Source organism: Thalassophryne amazonica, chromosome 6 (genome assembly GCF_902500255.1).
Source record: "Thalassophryne amazonica chromosome 6, fThaAma1.1, whole genome shotgun sequence".
NCBI classification, from domain to species: Eukaryota; Metazoa; Chordata; class Actinopteri; order Batrachoidiformes; family Batrachoididae; genus Thalassophryne; species Thalassophryne amazonica.
The window spans coordinates 33,475,732-33,492,749 of record NC_047108.1 but is presented as its reverse complement, the minus strand read 5'-3'; the positions used below and the strand labels follow the sequence as shown (position 1 = coordinate 33,492,749).

Genomic DNA, 17,018 nt, shown 5'->3' with positions numbered 1-17,018 from the left:
GATTGCAGAGTTGAGTGTCAGAATGTGAAAAAAGGGTGAGGTGGGTTAGTGGGTTCAGAAAAATTAATTTGTTGCAGAGCCGATGCAGTACAGATTATTAACCCGAGCACACGTGAGAAATTGTTGTCTATGACAAAATATGCAATACTGCGTGTTGATTTTCTGCCCAGTCTACTTTGCTACCTCATGGCACAAATACAGAATAATAGCTCAGCCATTACACAGCCAGAGGGTGAGACTGTGTTATTACAATCATAAAATCAATCCCTGGTCTCCAATTTTGCTACGGGTGACGATCAGGTCGGGTAAGCCATTCAGCCTTGAAGGTCAAAGTTCTATTTATCTTGCTTACTCTGTTGTGAAAATGCCAGTTATTGCATGCAGAATATGGGTCATTGACTCTCAAAGGAGAAAAATGTGTGTGTGACCATGAGCCTGGATATAGTTCCTGTAGGTTATCAGTGCAGCAGGACAAAGACCAAAGTGATTTTTTTTTTTACCTTCATGAACAGAAAGAAAGTCAAAGAGAAATAAACGGTGCTTCCACAGGTGCATTGCAAACAAGGTTCTTGCTCCAGTTGTGCCGAGGCATTGTAGGACTGAGACCACCACTGCTGGCTGTCCAGTAAATAGGGGATCAGCTGTTTCATGGTACACTGTAAAAGAAATTACTCTCTTAATATCTGGTACAGATAAAGCATCTTTGACGAGTACGAGCATGATAAGAGTAAAATTCATCAATATTTGTCCTTGTGCTGAAAGAAAATCCTCATTGGGTAATTGATTGTCTTCACGCTCTGTGATTGGCCAGTCACACACAGCGCCTGCCCCTCCCTACACAGACACATCTCTCCAGTGCACACATTGGGCCTCATGTATCAATGTTGCGCACTTGTGGCGTAAATTTACGGCGTAAACGTGAAATACACCAAAGTCGCCGTGGCATGTATCAAGCAGTGCGTACCTGCCCATTTCTGGCGTACGCCTGACGTGATCTTGATGAATGCGGCGGGTGGAAACGATCGTAATTATAATAAACACGCCCATAAATATTCAGACTCAGCTTCAGACACACCCTCATTTTACGACATAGAAGCCGGAAAGACGGCAATGAAAAAGAACTCCACCAATCACGACGCGTGCCAACAGAGCGTCAAAAGCGGCCGTCATATCAATTGTTTTGTAGTATGTAATTAGTAAAGTGTTACAGTGGTCCCTCATTAATCACTGGAGTTACGTTGTAAAAAATAGCCCGTAATACACAAAACCGCAACGTAGTCAGCGTTATTTTTTACAATTATTATAGACATTTCAAAGCTGTAAAACCCCTCACTACACAGTTTATACACTTTCTCAATCAGGCATGAACATTTTCTCACTTTTCTCTCATGTGTAAACACTCTCAAAGTTCAAACCTTAGTAGGAAAATAATACCAAACTGTTTTCAGGTCCAAACATTTGTTTGAGAAATAAAAATAGAACGTTTTCCTATAAATAATTATGATGGCATTTAGAACTAACGAATTAATTTTAACGATCAACGAACGAGGTCGGACACATAAGAAATTATTAATAGTGACTCACCAGTATGTCACAGATCGCTCCTCTGCGTCCTGGCGCTGCGCCTTTTCCCACTCACATCTCGCTGCAGCAGGTGTTTGTTTCCGAGTGACAAACACAGTTATGAGTAGTTGTTGGCGCTCTTTTTTCTTCTGGGCAACAAGATTCTTATAAACAGATACGCAGAACACAGAACACTGTAAAAAAAAAAAGGCATGCAAAATTGGACTAAAAACTCCGCGAGACTCCGAGGCCACGACAGGTGAACGGCGTTATAGCGAGGGACCACTGTATTCTCTTTTCACATGTCAATAATTCTTGACATGTGGATATTTGCTCGCTCAATTAATAAGACACGCCTAATCTGTCAGATTTCTTTAGTTTTTAAATGTATTTCTGTATTTATTTTATTGTGACAACCGAATGGAGACGACAAAACCTGACTGCAGCGAGTGAATTAAGGGAATGACGAAACTACAGTTGTTATTATCAATTTCATTGTCTAAAACGATCACACCACATGAAGTTAAGCTCAGCGCTGCTCTGGCTCCAGGCTGGAAGTCTGGAGAAAAGGGCATGCAGCGCTGTCTTTGCAGTCAGCGCTGTAGCCACTGATTGTGCTCCATAACAATCCCGCAACAGCGGGATTTGTATTGATTATTATGTAGTATAATCAGGAAAGTGTTATTTATGTAACATATGCATTGATTTGTATAATGGCACTGTTTATCATGTTGATCATCTTCATTTTTATGTGGATTCCAGCACTGGTTCAATTTAGTGTATAATTTATGCCACCTCTCGACCTGGTGTATATTTTCAGCGCAGCGTACTCCAACGACCACATAGATAAATGCCAAGTAGCGCAGCCGTTTTGGCGTACACCCCATATACGCTCAAATATCGCCGTACGCAACGTTGATACATGAGGCCCATTGTCAAGACAATGGAGCCGCAGGTGGGTGTGGACTTGGACAGCACATACTCGCTGCTGATATGATCACACACTGGCGCTTCGTTTTTATTTAGTTTTAAAGCATCAAAGTCGCTGTTCACTTAATTTGTCTTTTGTTAGTTTCAGTTTCATTTCGGTCTTTTATGCGCTCTGCACTTGCAGAGCAGGAGAAGTCCAGGATCAATCGTCCATTTTTTCTCAACGATTTGTGACTTTGGGACTTTTTTGTCCTTCGTTCAGCAAACGCCGTGTGACCGGGGGTTTTCTTCAGCTTGCCTCTATTTCAGTTTGTATGATATTTAAAGTTACTTGGTGAACTTGTTTCATAACGTACGCGGTGCATTTGACAAGACAGAGCTTAAAATGGCTAATGTTGCGTCGGTCACTGCCTCCACTCCGGTCATTTTGGCTGGTGATATAAAGTCAGTTGGAAAACTTTGCTCGTACTGAACGCAATGCTTTTGAGAAGAATACAGTGAACAAGGCTGACATATTATTTCCCTGTTTGCCATCACTGGATGTTTGCATGAATCACCACGTTCACACAGATCATGGTCTTACAGACCACTTACACACATACACACATGTAGCTGAACAAAGTAGCCTATATTAATATTTTTATTGTATATGACTGCATGCAGTATCTGACACTTTCTCACCGTAGTTCCTAAAAATTCTGGTTAAACTGTGCCAATTTCTGGTTTAGGCCCCGCCCACTACTGCAGATATGGATACAAATAATTTAGATGATTGAACAGATACAGATACAGATAGTAGTGTACTCGCTCATCCCTGATCTAAATGCAAAGCAAAATTGGTGTGAGAAAACAAAGTCTGGATCACAGCATCCATCAAACCCAAACCATATGCTTCATATAAGGAATTTTCTGAACAGGTCTAATTACTTATTTATTCATTCATTTATTATTTGTTTACCCCTGATCCTGATCTGAGTCATTTAATGTTGAGTATCTGCCAATACTGTGTCCCTATCCAATACTTGCATTTTCTTAGACATTGCAGTTGCACAGAGCACACTGCAAACACATTAAAGTCAATCCAGTGTACATGTTTGACAATTTAACAGCTCTGTCATGAACGGTCTCTGTCAGCAGGAGGATAACAGAAACGATGTGAAGAAAAGTTGTTAACTGATGGAAAAAGCATTGTCTGGTTGACAGGCCAGAAGGGTGTATCACATGTGCCATCCTTCAGAAAAAAACTTGGTGTATATTTGAAAAAAAGGAAAGTATAAATGTGTTTTTAAACGTTCAGTGCAGGTGAGCTGGTTGTTGTAGCTGCATCGTCACTGAATCGTGAAATTCAACATTCCACAGGCCACAATTGACAACCTGATCAACTCTATGCGAAGGAGATGTGTTGCACTGCATGAGGCAAATGGTGGTCACACCAGATACTGACTGGTATACCCCCACCTATAAAACAAAACAAAACTGCACCTTTCAGAGTGGCCTTTTATTGTGGGCAGTCTAAGGCACACCTGTGCACTAATCATGGTGTCTAATCAGCATCTTGATATGGCACACCTGTGAGGTGGGATGGATTATCTCAGCAAAGGAGAAGTGCTCACTATCACAAATTTAGACTGGTTTGTGAACAATATTTGAGGGAAATGGTGATATTGTGTATGTGGAAAAAGTTTTAGATGTTTGAGTTCATCTCATACAAAATGGGAGCAAAACCAAAAGTGTTCCGTTTATATTTTTGTTGAGTGTAGAATGAGACTTACATGCACTGCTGATGAACTGTCTGACTTACTTATAGACTTGCTGTATTTTAAAAGCAAAGGAGAACATTAATGTTCTTTTTAAATATACTTTTTTTGGCACTGTGGATATGAACCAAAGCAAGAGGAAATGAGGACTGATTTGGTGAGTCAGGATTAATGTATCCGATGGATGCCTTGAATTGGCCCAATTTTGATTGCTTTGATTGGATCAAGACATCCCTTCTTCATTCATGTGATTCCATAAAGGCAATGTAGGCAATTGGACTTGCATAATTTTTGACCAAAAAAGCTGACAGATGGTGTGCTGAGAGTTTCCATTTTTGCAGTAAGCAATAAAATTACTGTCATGTCTTTTTATACACAGACTAAAGAGTTTTTTCCCCCAGAAAATGTTCTGAGTGCATGTTAATTTAAGTTCTGACATAATTCTTTGGTTTGCAAAGATTCATGAAGTAGTAAAAGCAAGTTCTACACAGGATATGGTAGCATGAAGTGGATGCAAGTGCAGAACTCCCTCTGACACCAGTTCATTGCAGGATCAAGTCAAGTCAAATCAAGTCTGGGAACATACATGATGTGGTGCATTGTCATATCACCACACTAAGTAACCTCCCTGTGTTTTGATAGCAGCCACCCAGGCAGACAACCAATCCATCCTTGAAAATTCAGTAAGGCTTATCTTCTATTATACATCGCAAATCAAAGGGGGAACCCTCCCAGTGCCTACTTAGGCACACCTAAATATCTTTACAAAAGGCAGACCCACTTAGGTGTCTCACCTTGAGAACCTGGGGTGGTAGGGTTTTTATTGTGGCTAGTTCCTTGTACCAGTATTCCTCCCTTTCTAATCATTTTGAAACTAAGCTAAGGCATTCAGCCTCTTCCAAAAATACTTCCTCTATAGGCATTACATCTATGGTATAAAAATAAATCACACATTTTATTAAGCCTCTGTCTATGGTTGTTCATTCTACACGTAAGGGTTTGGCTAGTTTCTCCCACATATTAGATTCCACATTTTTGCAGCTAATCAAGTGAATTACATTTTTTGTTGCACAAGTCATTTCTGTTTCAAGTTAGCTAACCTTGTACTGTCTACCTGTGGCATTACTACTGAAACTATTCCCTTCTACTATGTGTTTGCAAGTTTTACATCTACTACTACCACATTTACTAACTTTAGTGTCCTGTGTAGCCTCAGTCACATCCCTTCCTACCAAGGTAGGGTTTGGGGATGCAATGTCATAATCACAGGATGGGTTAGTAACCAGGAGGTCTACCCTCATTTAAGGGACCAGGGTCAGAGTCCATCACCTTGGTTTGCTGGGGTAGTGACCACCCCCTCTTATACATAGCCATCTTTGTATCAGAAAGGGTTTTGTAGTAGTTTTAGTGGATTAGGAAAGGTCAATCAATGAGTTAGTCAGTTGGAAAAGCTCATTCTTAGTTACACAATGTACAAACATCCTATGGAACATATATGAAGGTTGAATTTGGTTGTCATCTGCTACAGCAAGGTGAAACATGGGTGTCCCCTTATCCTTCTCCAGCTGCTGGGGTCCTCAACACTGAGGCCCCTTTATGTTGAATTGTGCCCAGAGAAACACAGCACATGGTCAAAATGTTGGTGCAGACATTCCACCATAATGGAAGTAACAGTGTTCATTGAATCCAGGGCTACCTATTGATAGCCAGCCTCCTATCCCACTAAGCTACCTGATCATTGTAGGTCAAACATGTTTAAGCCTTTAAACAGGATTCATTCTTACCTGAGAAGCCATGTGCCAACCAGCAGAGTGGGGGAACGTCAGAGATGCGAGGAGGAAGGTGACTGTGCCTGAGTACAGACCGCTCCTGTTCAGGGGTATTCAAACACATGCACTCACCGTTATCACTGTTTGGATCATTTGTACTGAATTCTATACACATCAACTACCTGTCCTTGACCTCATCTGCATCAAGATGAACACTCGGCCCACTCGGGTCTGTTTTACATTGTGCTGTTTATTATACAAATGAGAAACAGATATGCTCAACTCTCAGGGATATTTAATTATCCATATAAATGGTTTTTAAATTCTTATTTTCTGCCTACATAAATGGCATGTTTTTCATTTCACTTGTATCCACATCAAGTGCACAACCAAAACACAGACCTTAGTAAAGCTTCATTTTCATTGCAAAATGGCCCGAAATGAAGCTTTGCTTGAACAAGGAAATGTGGTCAGCATACCTACTGTATTATACAGTATGTTTCTGTCTGAAATAGTAGAAAGAATAAAGTCCTGTGCAGGCCCTGAGGCCCACTGAGCTGGAGTTTACCCCCAAATACAACAGGATGAAGCAGATGAGAGTCAACAAGTTCACTTAGAAGGGATGCTAGTCCATCACAGGTTACGTCCCCAGCCAAGGCTAGTACGTACTGTTAGCTGGGTGGACTGGGATAGTGCAGATGAAGTGTCTTGTCCAAGGACACAGACCTTTTCCCATTTCCCCCCACCATGTGCTACAAAGGGGCTACATAACTTGTCACAGAGCGACACACAGGGGCGCTGACCGAACATCAAAATGTGATCAGTTGGTAATGAGGATGTGGAGCAACACACTGGGTTGAAACAAAGGCTTCAGTTTTAGGGTAGCTTTTTCAGATCAAGACCCCATTGATATTTTCAGGTTAGGTTTTTACCCAAGGCCATCAAGTATTATGAAGACTTTGCATCTGTATGGTCTGCCTCCCTGTCCTCTCTTTTTAATCCTGTCTGTAGTTTGCGAGTTTTTCCCCCAGATGGCACACTCAGAGCCAAGGAACACCTGCTTCTCATCACTGCCACACACCTGATGTGCATGAGTGGCTCATTCAGCAGCAGGCTACAAAAACCCAGGCTTTCAGCTCATTCACTGCCAGATTCTAGACACTGACTCTCCATGAGAAATCCATGAACTTGTCTACGCTGATGCTTCTATGCCCTTTGACATCGGAGCTTTCCACAGCTCATCTCAAGGTAACCAGGCCGCTCTCTGCACAACAACGTCACTTTGAAACTCTCCATCTCTCAGCTCAGAGGGCGCAGCTCTGCCCCGTTCCAGTTAAGTTCTTTCATGTTTCTGTGGGATTCTGTTCTCACACACTCCTGCCTGTGATTGTGCATGACTAAGAACTGTATCCAAGAACTGTTCCAAGAACTATTTCCTAACATCAAGTCCTACTTAATTGGACTTGACCTCTGACCTCTCAAGATAATTCATGAACCGTGAACGATTCCTGAACAGTAAATCTTATTTCATAGACGGGTGATTCTTAGACTACGGGCACTTATTATGTCCTTTGATCATATTGTATGAAAAACAGAAAAAAGGGGAAATTTCACACTTTTATAGTTATCTTTACAATGAAAGTGTGTTAAGAAATTTGTTCTAGCAGTCTATGATGACTTTTCACCTTTTTTCAGCATCATTATATGCAAATATTGCCGTTTTGTGCTTGTCCCACACCCAGACTTTTGATCTTCAATGATAAAAATGAATGGTAAAGAAACATTTTTTCTAATGTTTTAAAATATCTCTGAATAAAATATCAGTAAAATAATCAAAACATAATTGGGGTATTCAATGTCATACAACTGTTGTGATTTTTTTTTTTAAACAAAATGTAGTTGTCCCACACTATTACTGTAATGTCCCTAAACAGTTTGTATGAAAGATTGTTTGGGTGGTTTCTATGGAAATAAACAGTGACATCAGAGCACATGTATATAGCGCCAAATCACAAACAGTTGCCCCAAGGCGCTTTATATTGTAAGGCAATGGTGTGGTGGAAATTACATTTACAAGGCCAGTAGTGCCCGTAGTTAAAGAATCACCCAGACCAGGAGTGGGCAACTTGTTCCAGAAAGGGCCAAGAGGGTGCAGGTTTTCTTTGCAGCCACTGATTCCACCAGGTGATTTCACTGATTAACTGATTCCAAGTGATATTAATCAACAATGATTTTGAGGATAGCGATCTTATGTTAATGACACTCAGACTAAGGACCTCAGTGGGGTTGATGGTTGGACTGTTTGGGTTTAGGGGTGGTTAGAGTAGCATATATAAGATGCCTGGAAGGAGGTTTAGGTTTGAGACATTTCACGCGAGTTGTAGGTAGCAGACACAAAATCTGTGATTGCTTGAACAGCCAACTGCCCATCCTCAATTTCAACATCATCCAATGTAGTAATGGGTATTAAGTTTGCAAAGCATATTCCTCTGATTTTTATGAACAGGTCTATGGAAGCAGGCCATAGTCTCAACTTGTTGAATTAACCTCCCTGGCAGATAAACTGCACTATCACCATAGTGGATTTTCTGCACTGATTTCCCCACTAAGCTAATGGATTCCAAATCCACTGTTGTCATAAACCTTGCAGGGTCTCTAATCACCTGCTCTGTGGCCTGCTCTAAAATCCTAATGTTACCCTCCCTGTAGAGCTCTATCCATGTTCGCAGACAAGATGGTGGCGCCTTCCCCAGGAGGGTCACTCAGGAGGAGCTCAGAGTCGAGCCGCTGCTCCTCCATGTTGAAAGGAGCCAGTTGAGGTGGCTCAGGCATCTTTTTCGGATGCCCCCTGGACGCCCCACTGGAGAGGTGTTCCGGGAATGTCCCATCGGGAGGAGGCCCCGGGGAAGACCCAGGACTCGCTGGAGGGACTAAGTCTCGCAGCTGGCTTGGGAATGCCTCAGGGTTCCCCCGGGGGGCTGGGGGAGGTGTGTGTGGATTGGGGGGTCTGGGCGGCTTTGCTTGAGCTGCTGCCGCCGTGACCCGACCTCAGATGAAGCGGAAGAAAATGGATGGATGAATGGATATCTCAAGGTAACCAATAATTTCCAAAGTGGTGTATGTCCATGACCAAAGGCTCTTATATAGCTCTTTGTGACAGTTATTGTACAGAACAATGTGCTACTCGCAAACATTTATATTAAAAGGTACCTGTGTGGGGCTGGTACCTTTATCTGCCATGAAGTATATCTTGTTTAATGTATGTAATAAACTGTTTCATACATGAATGCGGGCTGTTTCTCATCATATGGCTACTAATCTACAGTGAGGAAAATAAGTATGTGAACACCCTGCGATTTTGCAAGTTCTCCCACTTAGAAATCATGGAGGGGTCTGAAATTTTCATCTTAGGTGCATGTCCACTGTGAGAGACATAATCTAAAAAAAATAAAAAAATAAATCCGGAAATGACATTGTATGATTTTTTTTTTAATAATTTATTTGCATGTTACTGCTGCAAATAAGTATTTCAGCACCTGCCAATCAGCAAAAATTCTTTCCCTCAAAGACCTGTTAGTCCCCCTCTAAAAAGTCCGCCTCCACTTCACTTATTATTCCAAATTAGAAGCACCTATTTGAGGTCTTTAGCTGCATACAGACACCTGTCCACCCCACACAATCATTAAGACACCAGAGACAAAATTGATAAACGAGGGAACACTGTATACAGTGGGGTAAGTAAGTATTTGATCCCCTATCAGTTTTGCAGGTTTTTCCACCTACAAAGAATGGAGAGGTCTGTAATTTATACCGTAGGTATACTTCAACTGTGAGAGACAGAATCTAAAATAAAAAACAAAAAAATCCAGTCACACTGTATGTTTTTTTTTTAAACAATTAATTTGCATTTTATTGCATAAATTAAGTATTTGATCCCCTACCAACCAGCAAGAATTCTGGCTCTCACAGATCTGTTCTTTAAGAAGCCCTCTTATTCTGCACTCTTTACCTGTATTAATTACACCTGTTTGAACTTTTTTACCTGTATAAAAGACACCTTTTCACACACTCAATCAATCACACTCCAACCTGTCCACTATAGCCAAGACCAAAGAGCTGTCTAAGGACACTAGGGACAAAACTGTAGACCTGCACAAGGCTGGAATGGACTACAGGACAACAGGCAAGCAGCTTGGTAGAAGACAACAACTGTTATGATTATTTATTAGAAAGTGGAAGAAACACAAGATGACTGACAATCTCCCTCTGTCTGGGATTCCAGGCAAGATCTCACTTTGTGGGGTAAGGATGATTCTGAGAAAGCTCAGAACTACACAGGAGGACCTGGTCAATGACCTGAAGAGAGCTGGGACCACAGTCACAAAGATTACATGAGTAACACATGATGCTGTCATGGTTTAAAATCCTGCAGGGCAGCAAAGTCCCCCTGCTCAAGCCAGCACATGTCCAGGCCCGTTTGAAGTTCACCAGTGACCATCTGGATGATCCAAAGGAGGCATGGGTGAAGGTCATGTGGTCAGATGAGACCAGAATAGAGCTTTTTGGAATCAACTCCACTTACCATGTTTAGAGGATGAGAGCAACCCCAAGAAAACCATCCCAACTGTGAAGCATGGGGGTGGAAACATCATACTCTGAGGGTGCTCTTCTGCAAAGGGGACAGGACAACTGCACCATATTGAAGGGAGGATGGACGGGGTCATGTATTGTGAGATTTTGGCAAATAACCTCCTTCCCTCAGTAAGGGCATTGAAGATGGGTCATGGCTGGGTCTTCCAGCATGACAATGACCCCAAACACACAGCCAGGGCAACTAAGGAGGGGCTCCATAAGAAGCATTTCAAGGTCCTGGAGTGGCCTGGCCAGTCTCCAGACCTGAACTCAATAGAAAATCTTTGGAGGGAGCTGAAACTCCAAACCTGAAAGATTTGGAGAAGATCTGTATGGAGGAGTGGACAAAAATCCCTGCTGCAGTGTGTGCAAACCTGGTGAAAAACTACAGGAAACATTTGACCTCTGTAATTGCAAACAAAGGCTACTGTACCAAATATTAACACTGATTTTCACAGGTGTTCAAATACTTATTTGCAGCAGTAACATACAAATAAATTATTTGTCTCTCACAATGGACATGCACCTAAGATGAGAATTTCAAACCCCTCCATGATTTCTAAGTGAGAGACCTTGCAAAATCGCAGGGTGTTCAAATACTTATTTTCCTCACTGTATATACATAAAGGGCTAATTCTGTCTGCCCAGGATAAACTCCCAAACTATAATATGTAGCCCTAAAAACTATATATATATTATGAATCCTCATGACATGGGGAACAAACTGGTACCATTTTTTAAAAAGTTGAACGTAACCAATAATTTAATGCTTTAATCTGTTCTCTTTATCTAGTAATCTTTTATGGTTACTGGGCAACCAGGTCAAGCCTGAGTACAAAAATTATAAAGCAGTCACAATTCTAATTTCACCCCCCATCCTGAGGATCTCATCAAGAAAGCCTGAGTAAAGTGGTCAGAATTCTAATCCCCCTCTCATCCTGATGATGTCATCAAGAAAGCCTGAGTACAAAAAGTATAAAGTGGTCAATTCTAATTCCACCCAAACTATAATATGCAGCCCTAAAAATTATATATATTCTGAATCCTCATGACATGGGGAACAAACTGGTACCAGTCATGGTCCTGCGGAATCTCGACCCACCCAAGATCTGCAATGGAACGTGACTCACAATTGAGAAGTTGTTCTGGAGGCCACAGTAATGACAGGCAAGGCCAAGGGAGACAATGTCTTTATACCAAGGATTCCACTTATCCCATCAGACATGCCATTTGAGTTCAGGCGTCTGCAGTTCCCAGTCAAACTCAGCTTTGCAGTGTCCATCAACAAGGCTCAAGGACAGTCCCTCAAGGTGGTTGGACTGAATCTGGCAGAGCCTGTGTTCTCCCACGGCCAGTTGAATGTCAGCTGCTCTTTATCTGTTACAGAATTCTGCTTTAATCATTATTGCTAGAAATCATAGACAAAAAGATCTTTCACTTTATTTCTTTATGGTTATTGGGCAACCAATAATTTAATGCTTTAATTAATCTATTCTCTTGATCCATTTATCTTTTGTGGTTACACTCCGGATGACCAGGTCAAGCTGCCCTTTGGCCACACTGTTCATGACATATGCGAGTTGGTGGCCAAAGTCTTTCCAAACCTCTACCAGAACCACAACTGGCTGAGCGAGCGTGCTATCCTTGCTCCAAAGATCTTGGCAGTGGATGACATCAATGCTAAGCTTCTGGCCCAGCTTCCAGGACAGACCTCCAGCTACATGTCAACTGACACAGTGCCCGATCCAGATGAGGTGGTTAACTACTCAGTTGAATTCCTTAACAGCCTGGCATCAGCAGGCCTCCCACCACACCGCTTGGTGCTCAAAGTTGGTGCCCCAGGTATGCTCCTGCGGAATCTCCACCCACACAAGCTCTGCAATGGAACGCGACTCACAATTAAGAAGTCGATGCCAAGAGTCCTGGACAGTGGTGGGCACAGATAACCAAAAACTTAACTTCGATAACAGATAATCAGATAACTGAAAAGTTATCTTTGATAAAGATAAAACAATAAACCACCCAAAAATGTATCAGAAGTTACAGATAAAATTCCAATATTGTCTCTGGTACATTTACAACTACTAATAAAAACAAATTTAAGTTTTAATGCCACAATAGCTTCTAGTAATATTAAAAGTAACAACAGACCCAAACAATGAGACCACACTTTTGTCTCTGGACATTCTGCCCCTGCTGGAAGCGCTTGTTTACTACAGAGCTCCCAGTACAGAGGCACTCTGAGAGCAGCCATAAAGCCAGCTCTGTATCAATCACAACGCTCCGGTCAGGCGGAGGTCTTGAAAAATAAAGCCATGCTGACTTATGGTTTTGATTTATAAATAACATTAATACCGATAGAATAACTCCATTAATGTCAATTCTGTCATTTGTACAAAGTTAAAATATAGCATATATCTTTTAATGTTGAATAATGCACTAATTCTGAGTTTTTGTAACAAACACAGACAGATCACAAAGGATTCTGGGTAAAAGTGCCTCTGCTAAACAGATTGGTTCAGTCATTCATTATGTAAACCAACACATTAATGTGACGTCTGTCATGTGTTGGTGTTTACAGATAAATGTGCTTTTGTAAAATATTCCATTTTTTTATTTGTAAAAACAGACATTTTTACAAAGCCTGGAAGTGTCATCGCAAAATGTTTTGCATATGGAGAGAATGTGAACACGTTTTATGATGTAGTAAAACGTGCTTTACACTGTGCGAGATGATTTTTCATGCAGGAATTTTTTGGACCGAGTTTCAGGTTAATCATGCGTCCTGCATCATGTAGTGTACATGGAGTAACAAGCTGCGTTTAACATCTCAGGACCACCTCCTGATCGCCAATCATATGGTCCAATGAAAATTAAACCTGTATGATATTATTGTGGTCGGCCGTCGTGAGGGTATCCTGCTGTTGAAGAGCTACAAGCATCTAACCACTCACACTGTGCCTGTGCAAACACCGCAGAGCTGTCTTGTAATGTTTTTTTTTTTTTTATAGAGGATAGAGACTTTTCATAGAAGCAGCTCTCTTCTGTTAGCAGAGGGTATAACTGTTCATCTGTTACAAAACTTTTAACAGGTAGGTGCTGAACTGATTTTAAATTTAAAAAATGCTTGTCACTGTTCAGCTTTGTTTATTGGTCTAAAAGTTACCAGACAAAAATTAATTGGAAGATAATTGATGTGATGATTTTTAAAGTTATCTAAAGACAATCCGATAATGAAAACATCATCTTCGATAATTATCTGTTATCCGATTATCGGAAGTGTGCCCACCACTGGTCCTGGAGGCCACAGTAATGACAGGCAAGGCCAAGGGAGATGTTTTTAAACCAAGGATTCCACTTATCCTATCAGACACACCAATTGAGTTCAGGAGTCTGCAGTTCCCACTCAAACCCAACATGGGGAACAAACTGGTACCACTTTTTTAAAAGTTGAACTGAAAATTACCCCTAAAATAGCCATTTATGTAAGACCATACAGTGTTGTACCATGTGCTTTTCATGCTGCTGCTGCTGAGCTGACCCTAGCACCCACAGCTATATAGCTTTGAGCTGAGCCTAGCCCACACAGCTATAAGTATAAAGCTTTGCTGCTGGCCTGCTGACCAGCAGAGCTAGATCTCTGGTCCAGCGCACAGCACATTCAAGCACAGCCACAGCACACTCAGCAAAACAACAATATGCTTAGGCTAAGGCTGTGGGTATGACTAGGCAGATTCAAATTTCCAGCCATGTATATGTGTTGGCTATATATGCTTAGGCTAAGGCTGTGGGTATGACTAGGCAGATTCAAATTTCCAGCCATGTATATGTGTTGGCTATCTCTGTTTATTTAATCCCTTTGTACAGCACACTCTGCACAGCACACTCAGCAAAACATGCTCATGTGTTGGCCATCTCTGTTTATTTAAACCATTTGTACAGCACACTCTGCACAGCACACTCAGCAAAACAACATGCTCATGTGTTGGCCATCTCTGTTTATTTAATCCCTTTGTACAGCACACTCTGCACAGCACACTCAGCAAAACAACATGCTCATGTGTTGGCCATCTCTGTTTATTTAAACCATTTGCACAGCACACTCAGCAAAACAACAACATGCTTAGGCCGAGGCTGTGGGTATGACCACGCAGATTCAAATTTCCAGCCCTGTATATGTGTTGGCCATCTCTGTTTATTTAATCCCTTCCTTCAGCTACTTTATGTTCTCAACTGTTAAACACCTGACTGTCCTGTACAACCCAGTTTGCCTTCCTGTCTGAATACATTCATATTATGTTTGTAAAATTGCAATGTAAAAATGAACTGCCTTAACTGTGCAAGAATTTCAGTTTAATAAAAATGGTATATCCACAGTTTTGTTCTCATTTGTATCCAATGTTAATATTTTATTATGAAGTGAAATCTAAATTTCTGAGCCCCTGCTTGACCAAATGTTTTAGTGTCTCCATTATTCAATGAAAGGAGTGCTTAAATTGGTTAATTATATCTGAATTAGGCATCTTAACCTTAAAAAACATGTCGCTTTGTCCTGCTGTTAATAAACCTCTTCTTTGCCCCACCAACCAGGATAAAACACAATATATATTTTCATGATGTTTTACGTTTGTTAGGAAATTGTGAAAGGTAGGAATCTGTTTGGCCCAAAGGTGTTAAAGGCCATTATAGTAAATATTTTTTACTCTTTCTACTGCTCATGGTATTTGTACAGAATTCCAGATTTCAATCTTGATGTGATATCTCAACAACTGGAAAACAGAAAACAAACAAGGTCTGCTGCGTGGGGGAAACATCACTCATGTTTCTTATTCATTTGAGGATATCAGCAATTAAAAAAATATATATATATTTATGTCCCTTATTAGGGTGTAACAAATGCTTTAGTACTGCCACAACTGTAGTAATAGAACTTTAGGCCTTCAAAATGTGCTTAACAACACATAACTGAAGATGCCTTTCAAAGGAAATGTGCCCTGACTTTCCTGTTAAAAAAAAAAAAACCCAAAAAAAACAAAATAAGAGGTAGTTGTAGTAAAATGTCAGAACCATGACTGACAATCTACCCTTATAAATGTACTGTATTCAGTCAAAATCATCTAGTATTCTCCTGAAGCTGTGTCTTATTACTGAGGCTGGTACTGATTCGGTATCAGTTGTGAACCTGAGGGTGGAGGCATGTGGTGCTTGTAGACTTGTGTATGTGTGTAGAGGAGGCGGACGTCCCTGCTTATTTCAGCAAGACAATGACAAGCCGCATTCTGCACATGTTACAACAGCGTGGCTTTGTAGTAAAAGTGTGCGGGTACTAGACTGGCCTGCCTGCAGTCCAGACCTGTAGACCATTGAAAATGTGTGGCACAAAATATCAATCAATCAATCAATCAATTTTTTTATATAGCGCCAAATCACAACAAACAGTTGCCCCAAGGCGCTGTCAAAATATGACAACGGAGACCCCGGACTGTTGAACAACTGAAGTCGTACATCAAGCAAGAATGGGAAAGAATTTACAAAGCTTCAACACAGTGCATGTACTCTGGAGAAGACACTGAGGTCTGAATTTATGAAGCAGCTCTCCACAATCCAGGAGAAACAGAAAACACTGGAGCAAAATGTGAAGATGATGGGGAAGCTCTCCACTGAGCTGGAGACAAAAGTGCTCCAGACTGAGGTGGAACCCCTTTTGCCGATGAACAAGAAAGCAGATGTTCGTGTCAAAAAAGTGGAGGAGAAGGTGGAGGACTATGTCAAGAAAAAGATGAAGCCTGGCTCAAAAATGTCTCTAAATGCTGATGTTTCCCAGATGAGCAAAGAACCAGCTGAGACAACACCATTCACAACCACCAAGACCCTGACAATGACACCACCTACACATCAGCCCCAAATTAAGTTGCCACCAATTAATCGCCCGGAAAATAAGACCCTGACAATGACACCACCTACACATCGCCCCCAAATTAAGTTGCCACCAATTAATCGCCCGGAAAATAAGATATTTAAACGTTCTGGCTCAGTTTTGTTCATGACCTTAAATCCAAAAGAGGAAAAACAGCTGTTTCGAGCTTGAAAGTATAAGATGATAATGATGTTATGTCACAGAGGTTTTACAGAACGAGTCCTGCAACCTCTTCCAAGGCCAAAAAAATTCAATCCAGAGCAGCATTGAAGACCTTTTGCACCTGGTTTGAGGGATTGAAGGAGGAAGTGAAGCACCTTTTGAAAGAAGGTGAAAAGACCCATCCTGACCTGGACTTTGTAAAGTCTTCTGTTTTTTTCAGACTGTTTGTATGTTTATTTATTTTGAATCTAATTAAAAACACTGTTAAAGTGTTTTCAGGCCGGCCTA

General features: G+C 41.2%; 1 protein-coding gene across 1 annotated transcript in view; it reads right to left on the bottom strand.

Moving 5' to 3' along the window:
- clcnk (chloride channel K) overlaps positions 1-17,018 on the bottom strand; it is a 101,909-nt gene that overhangs the window by 40,985 nt on the left and 43,906 nt on the right. The window contains 2 exon segments of the mRNA XM_034171465.1: positions 501-656; positions 6,035-6,119. Of these exon segments, the coding sequence (XP_034027356.1) occupies positions 501-656; positions 6,035-6,119 (241 nt within the window).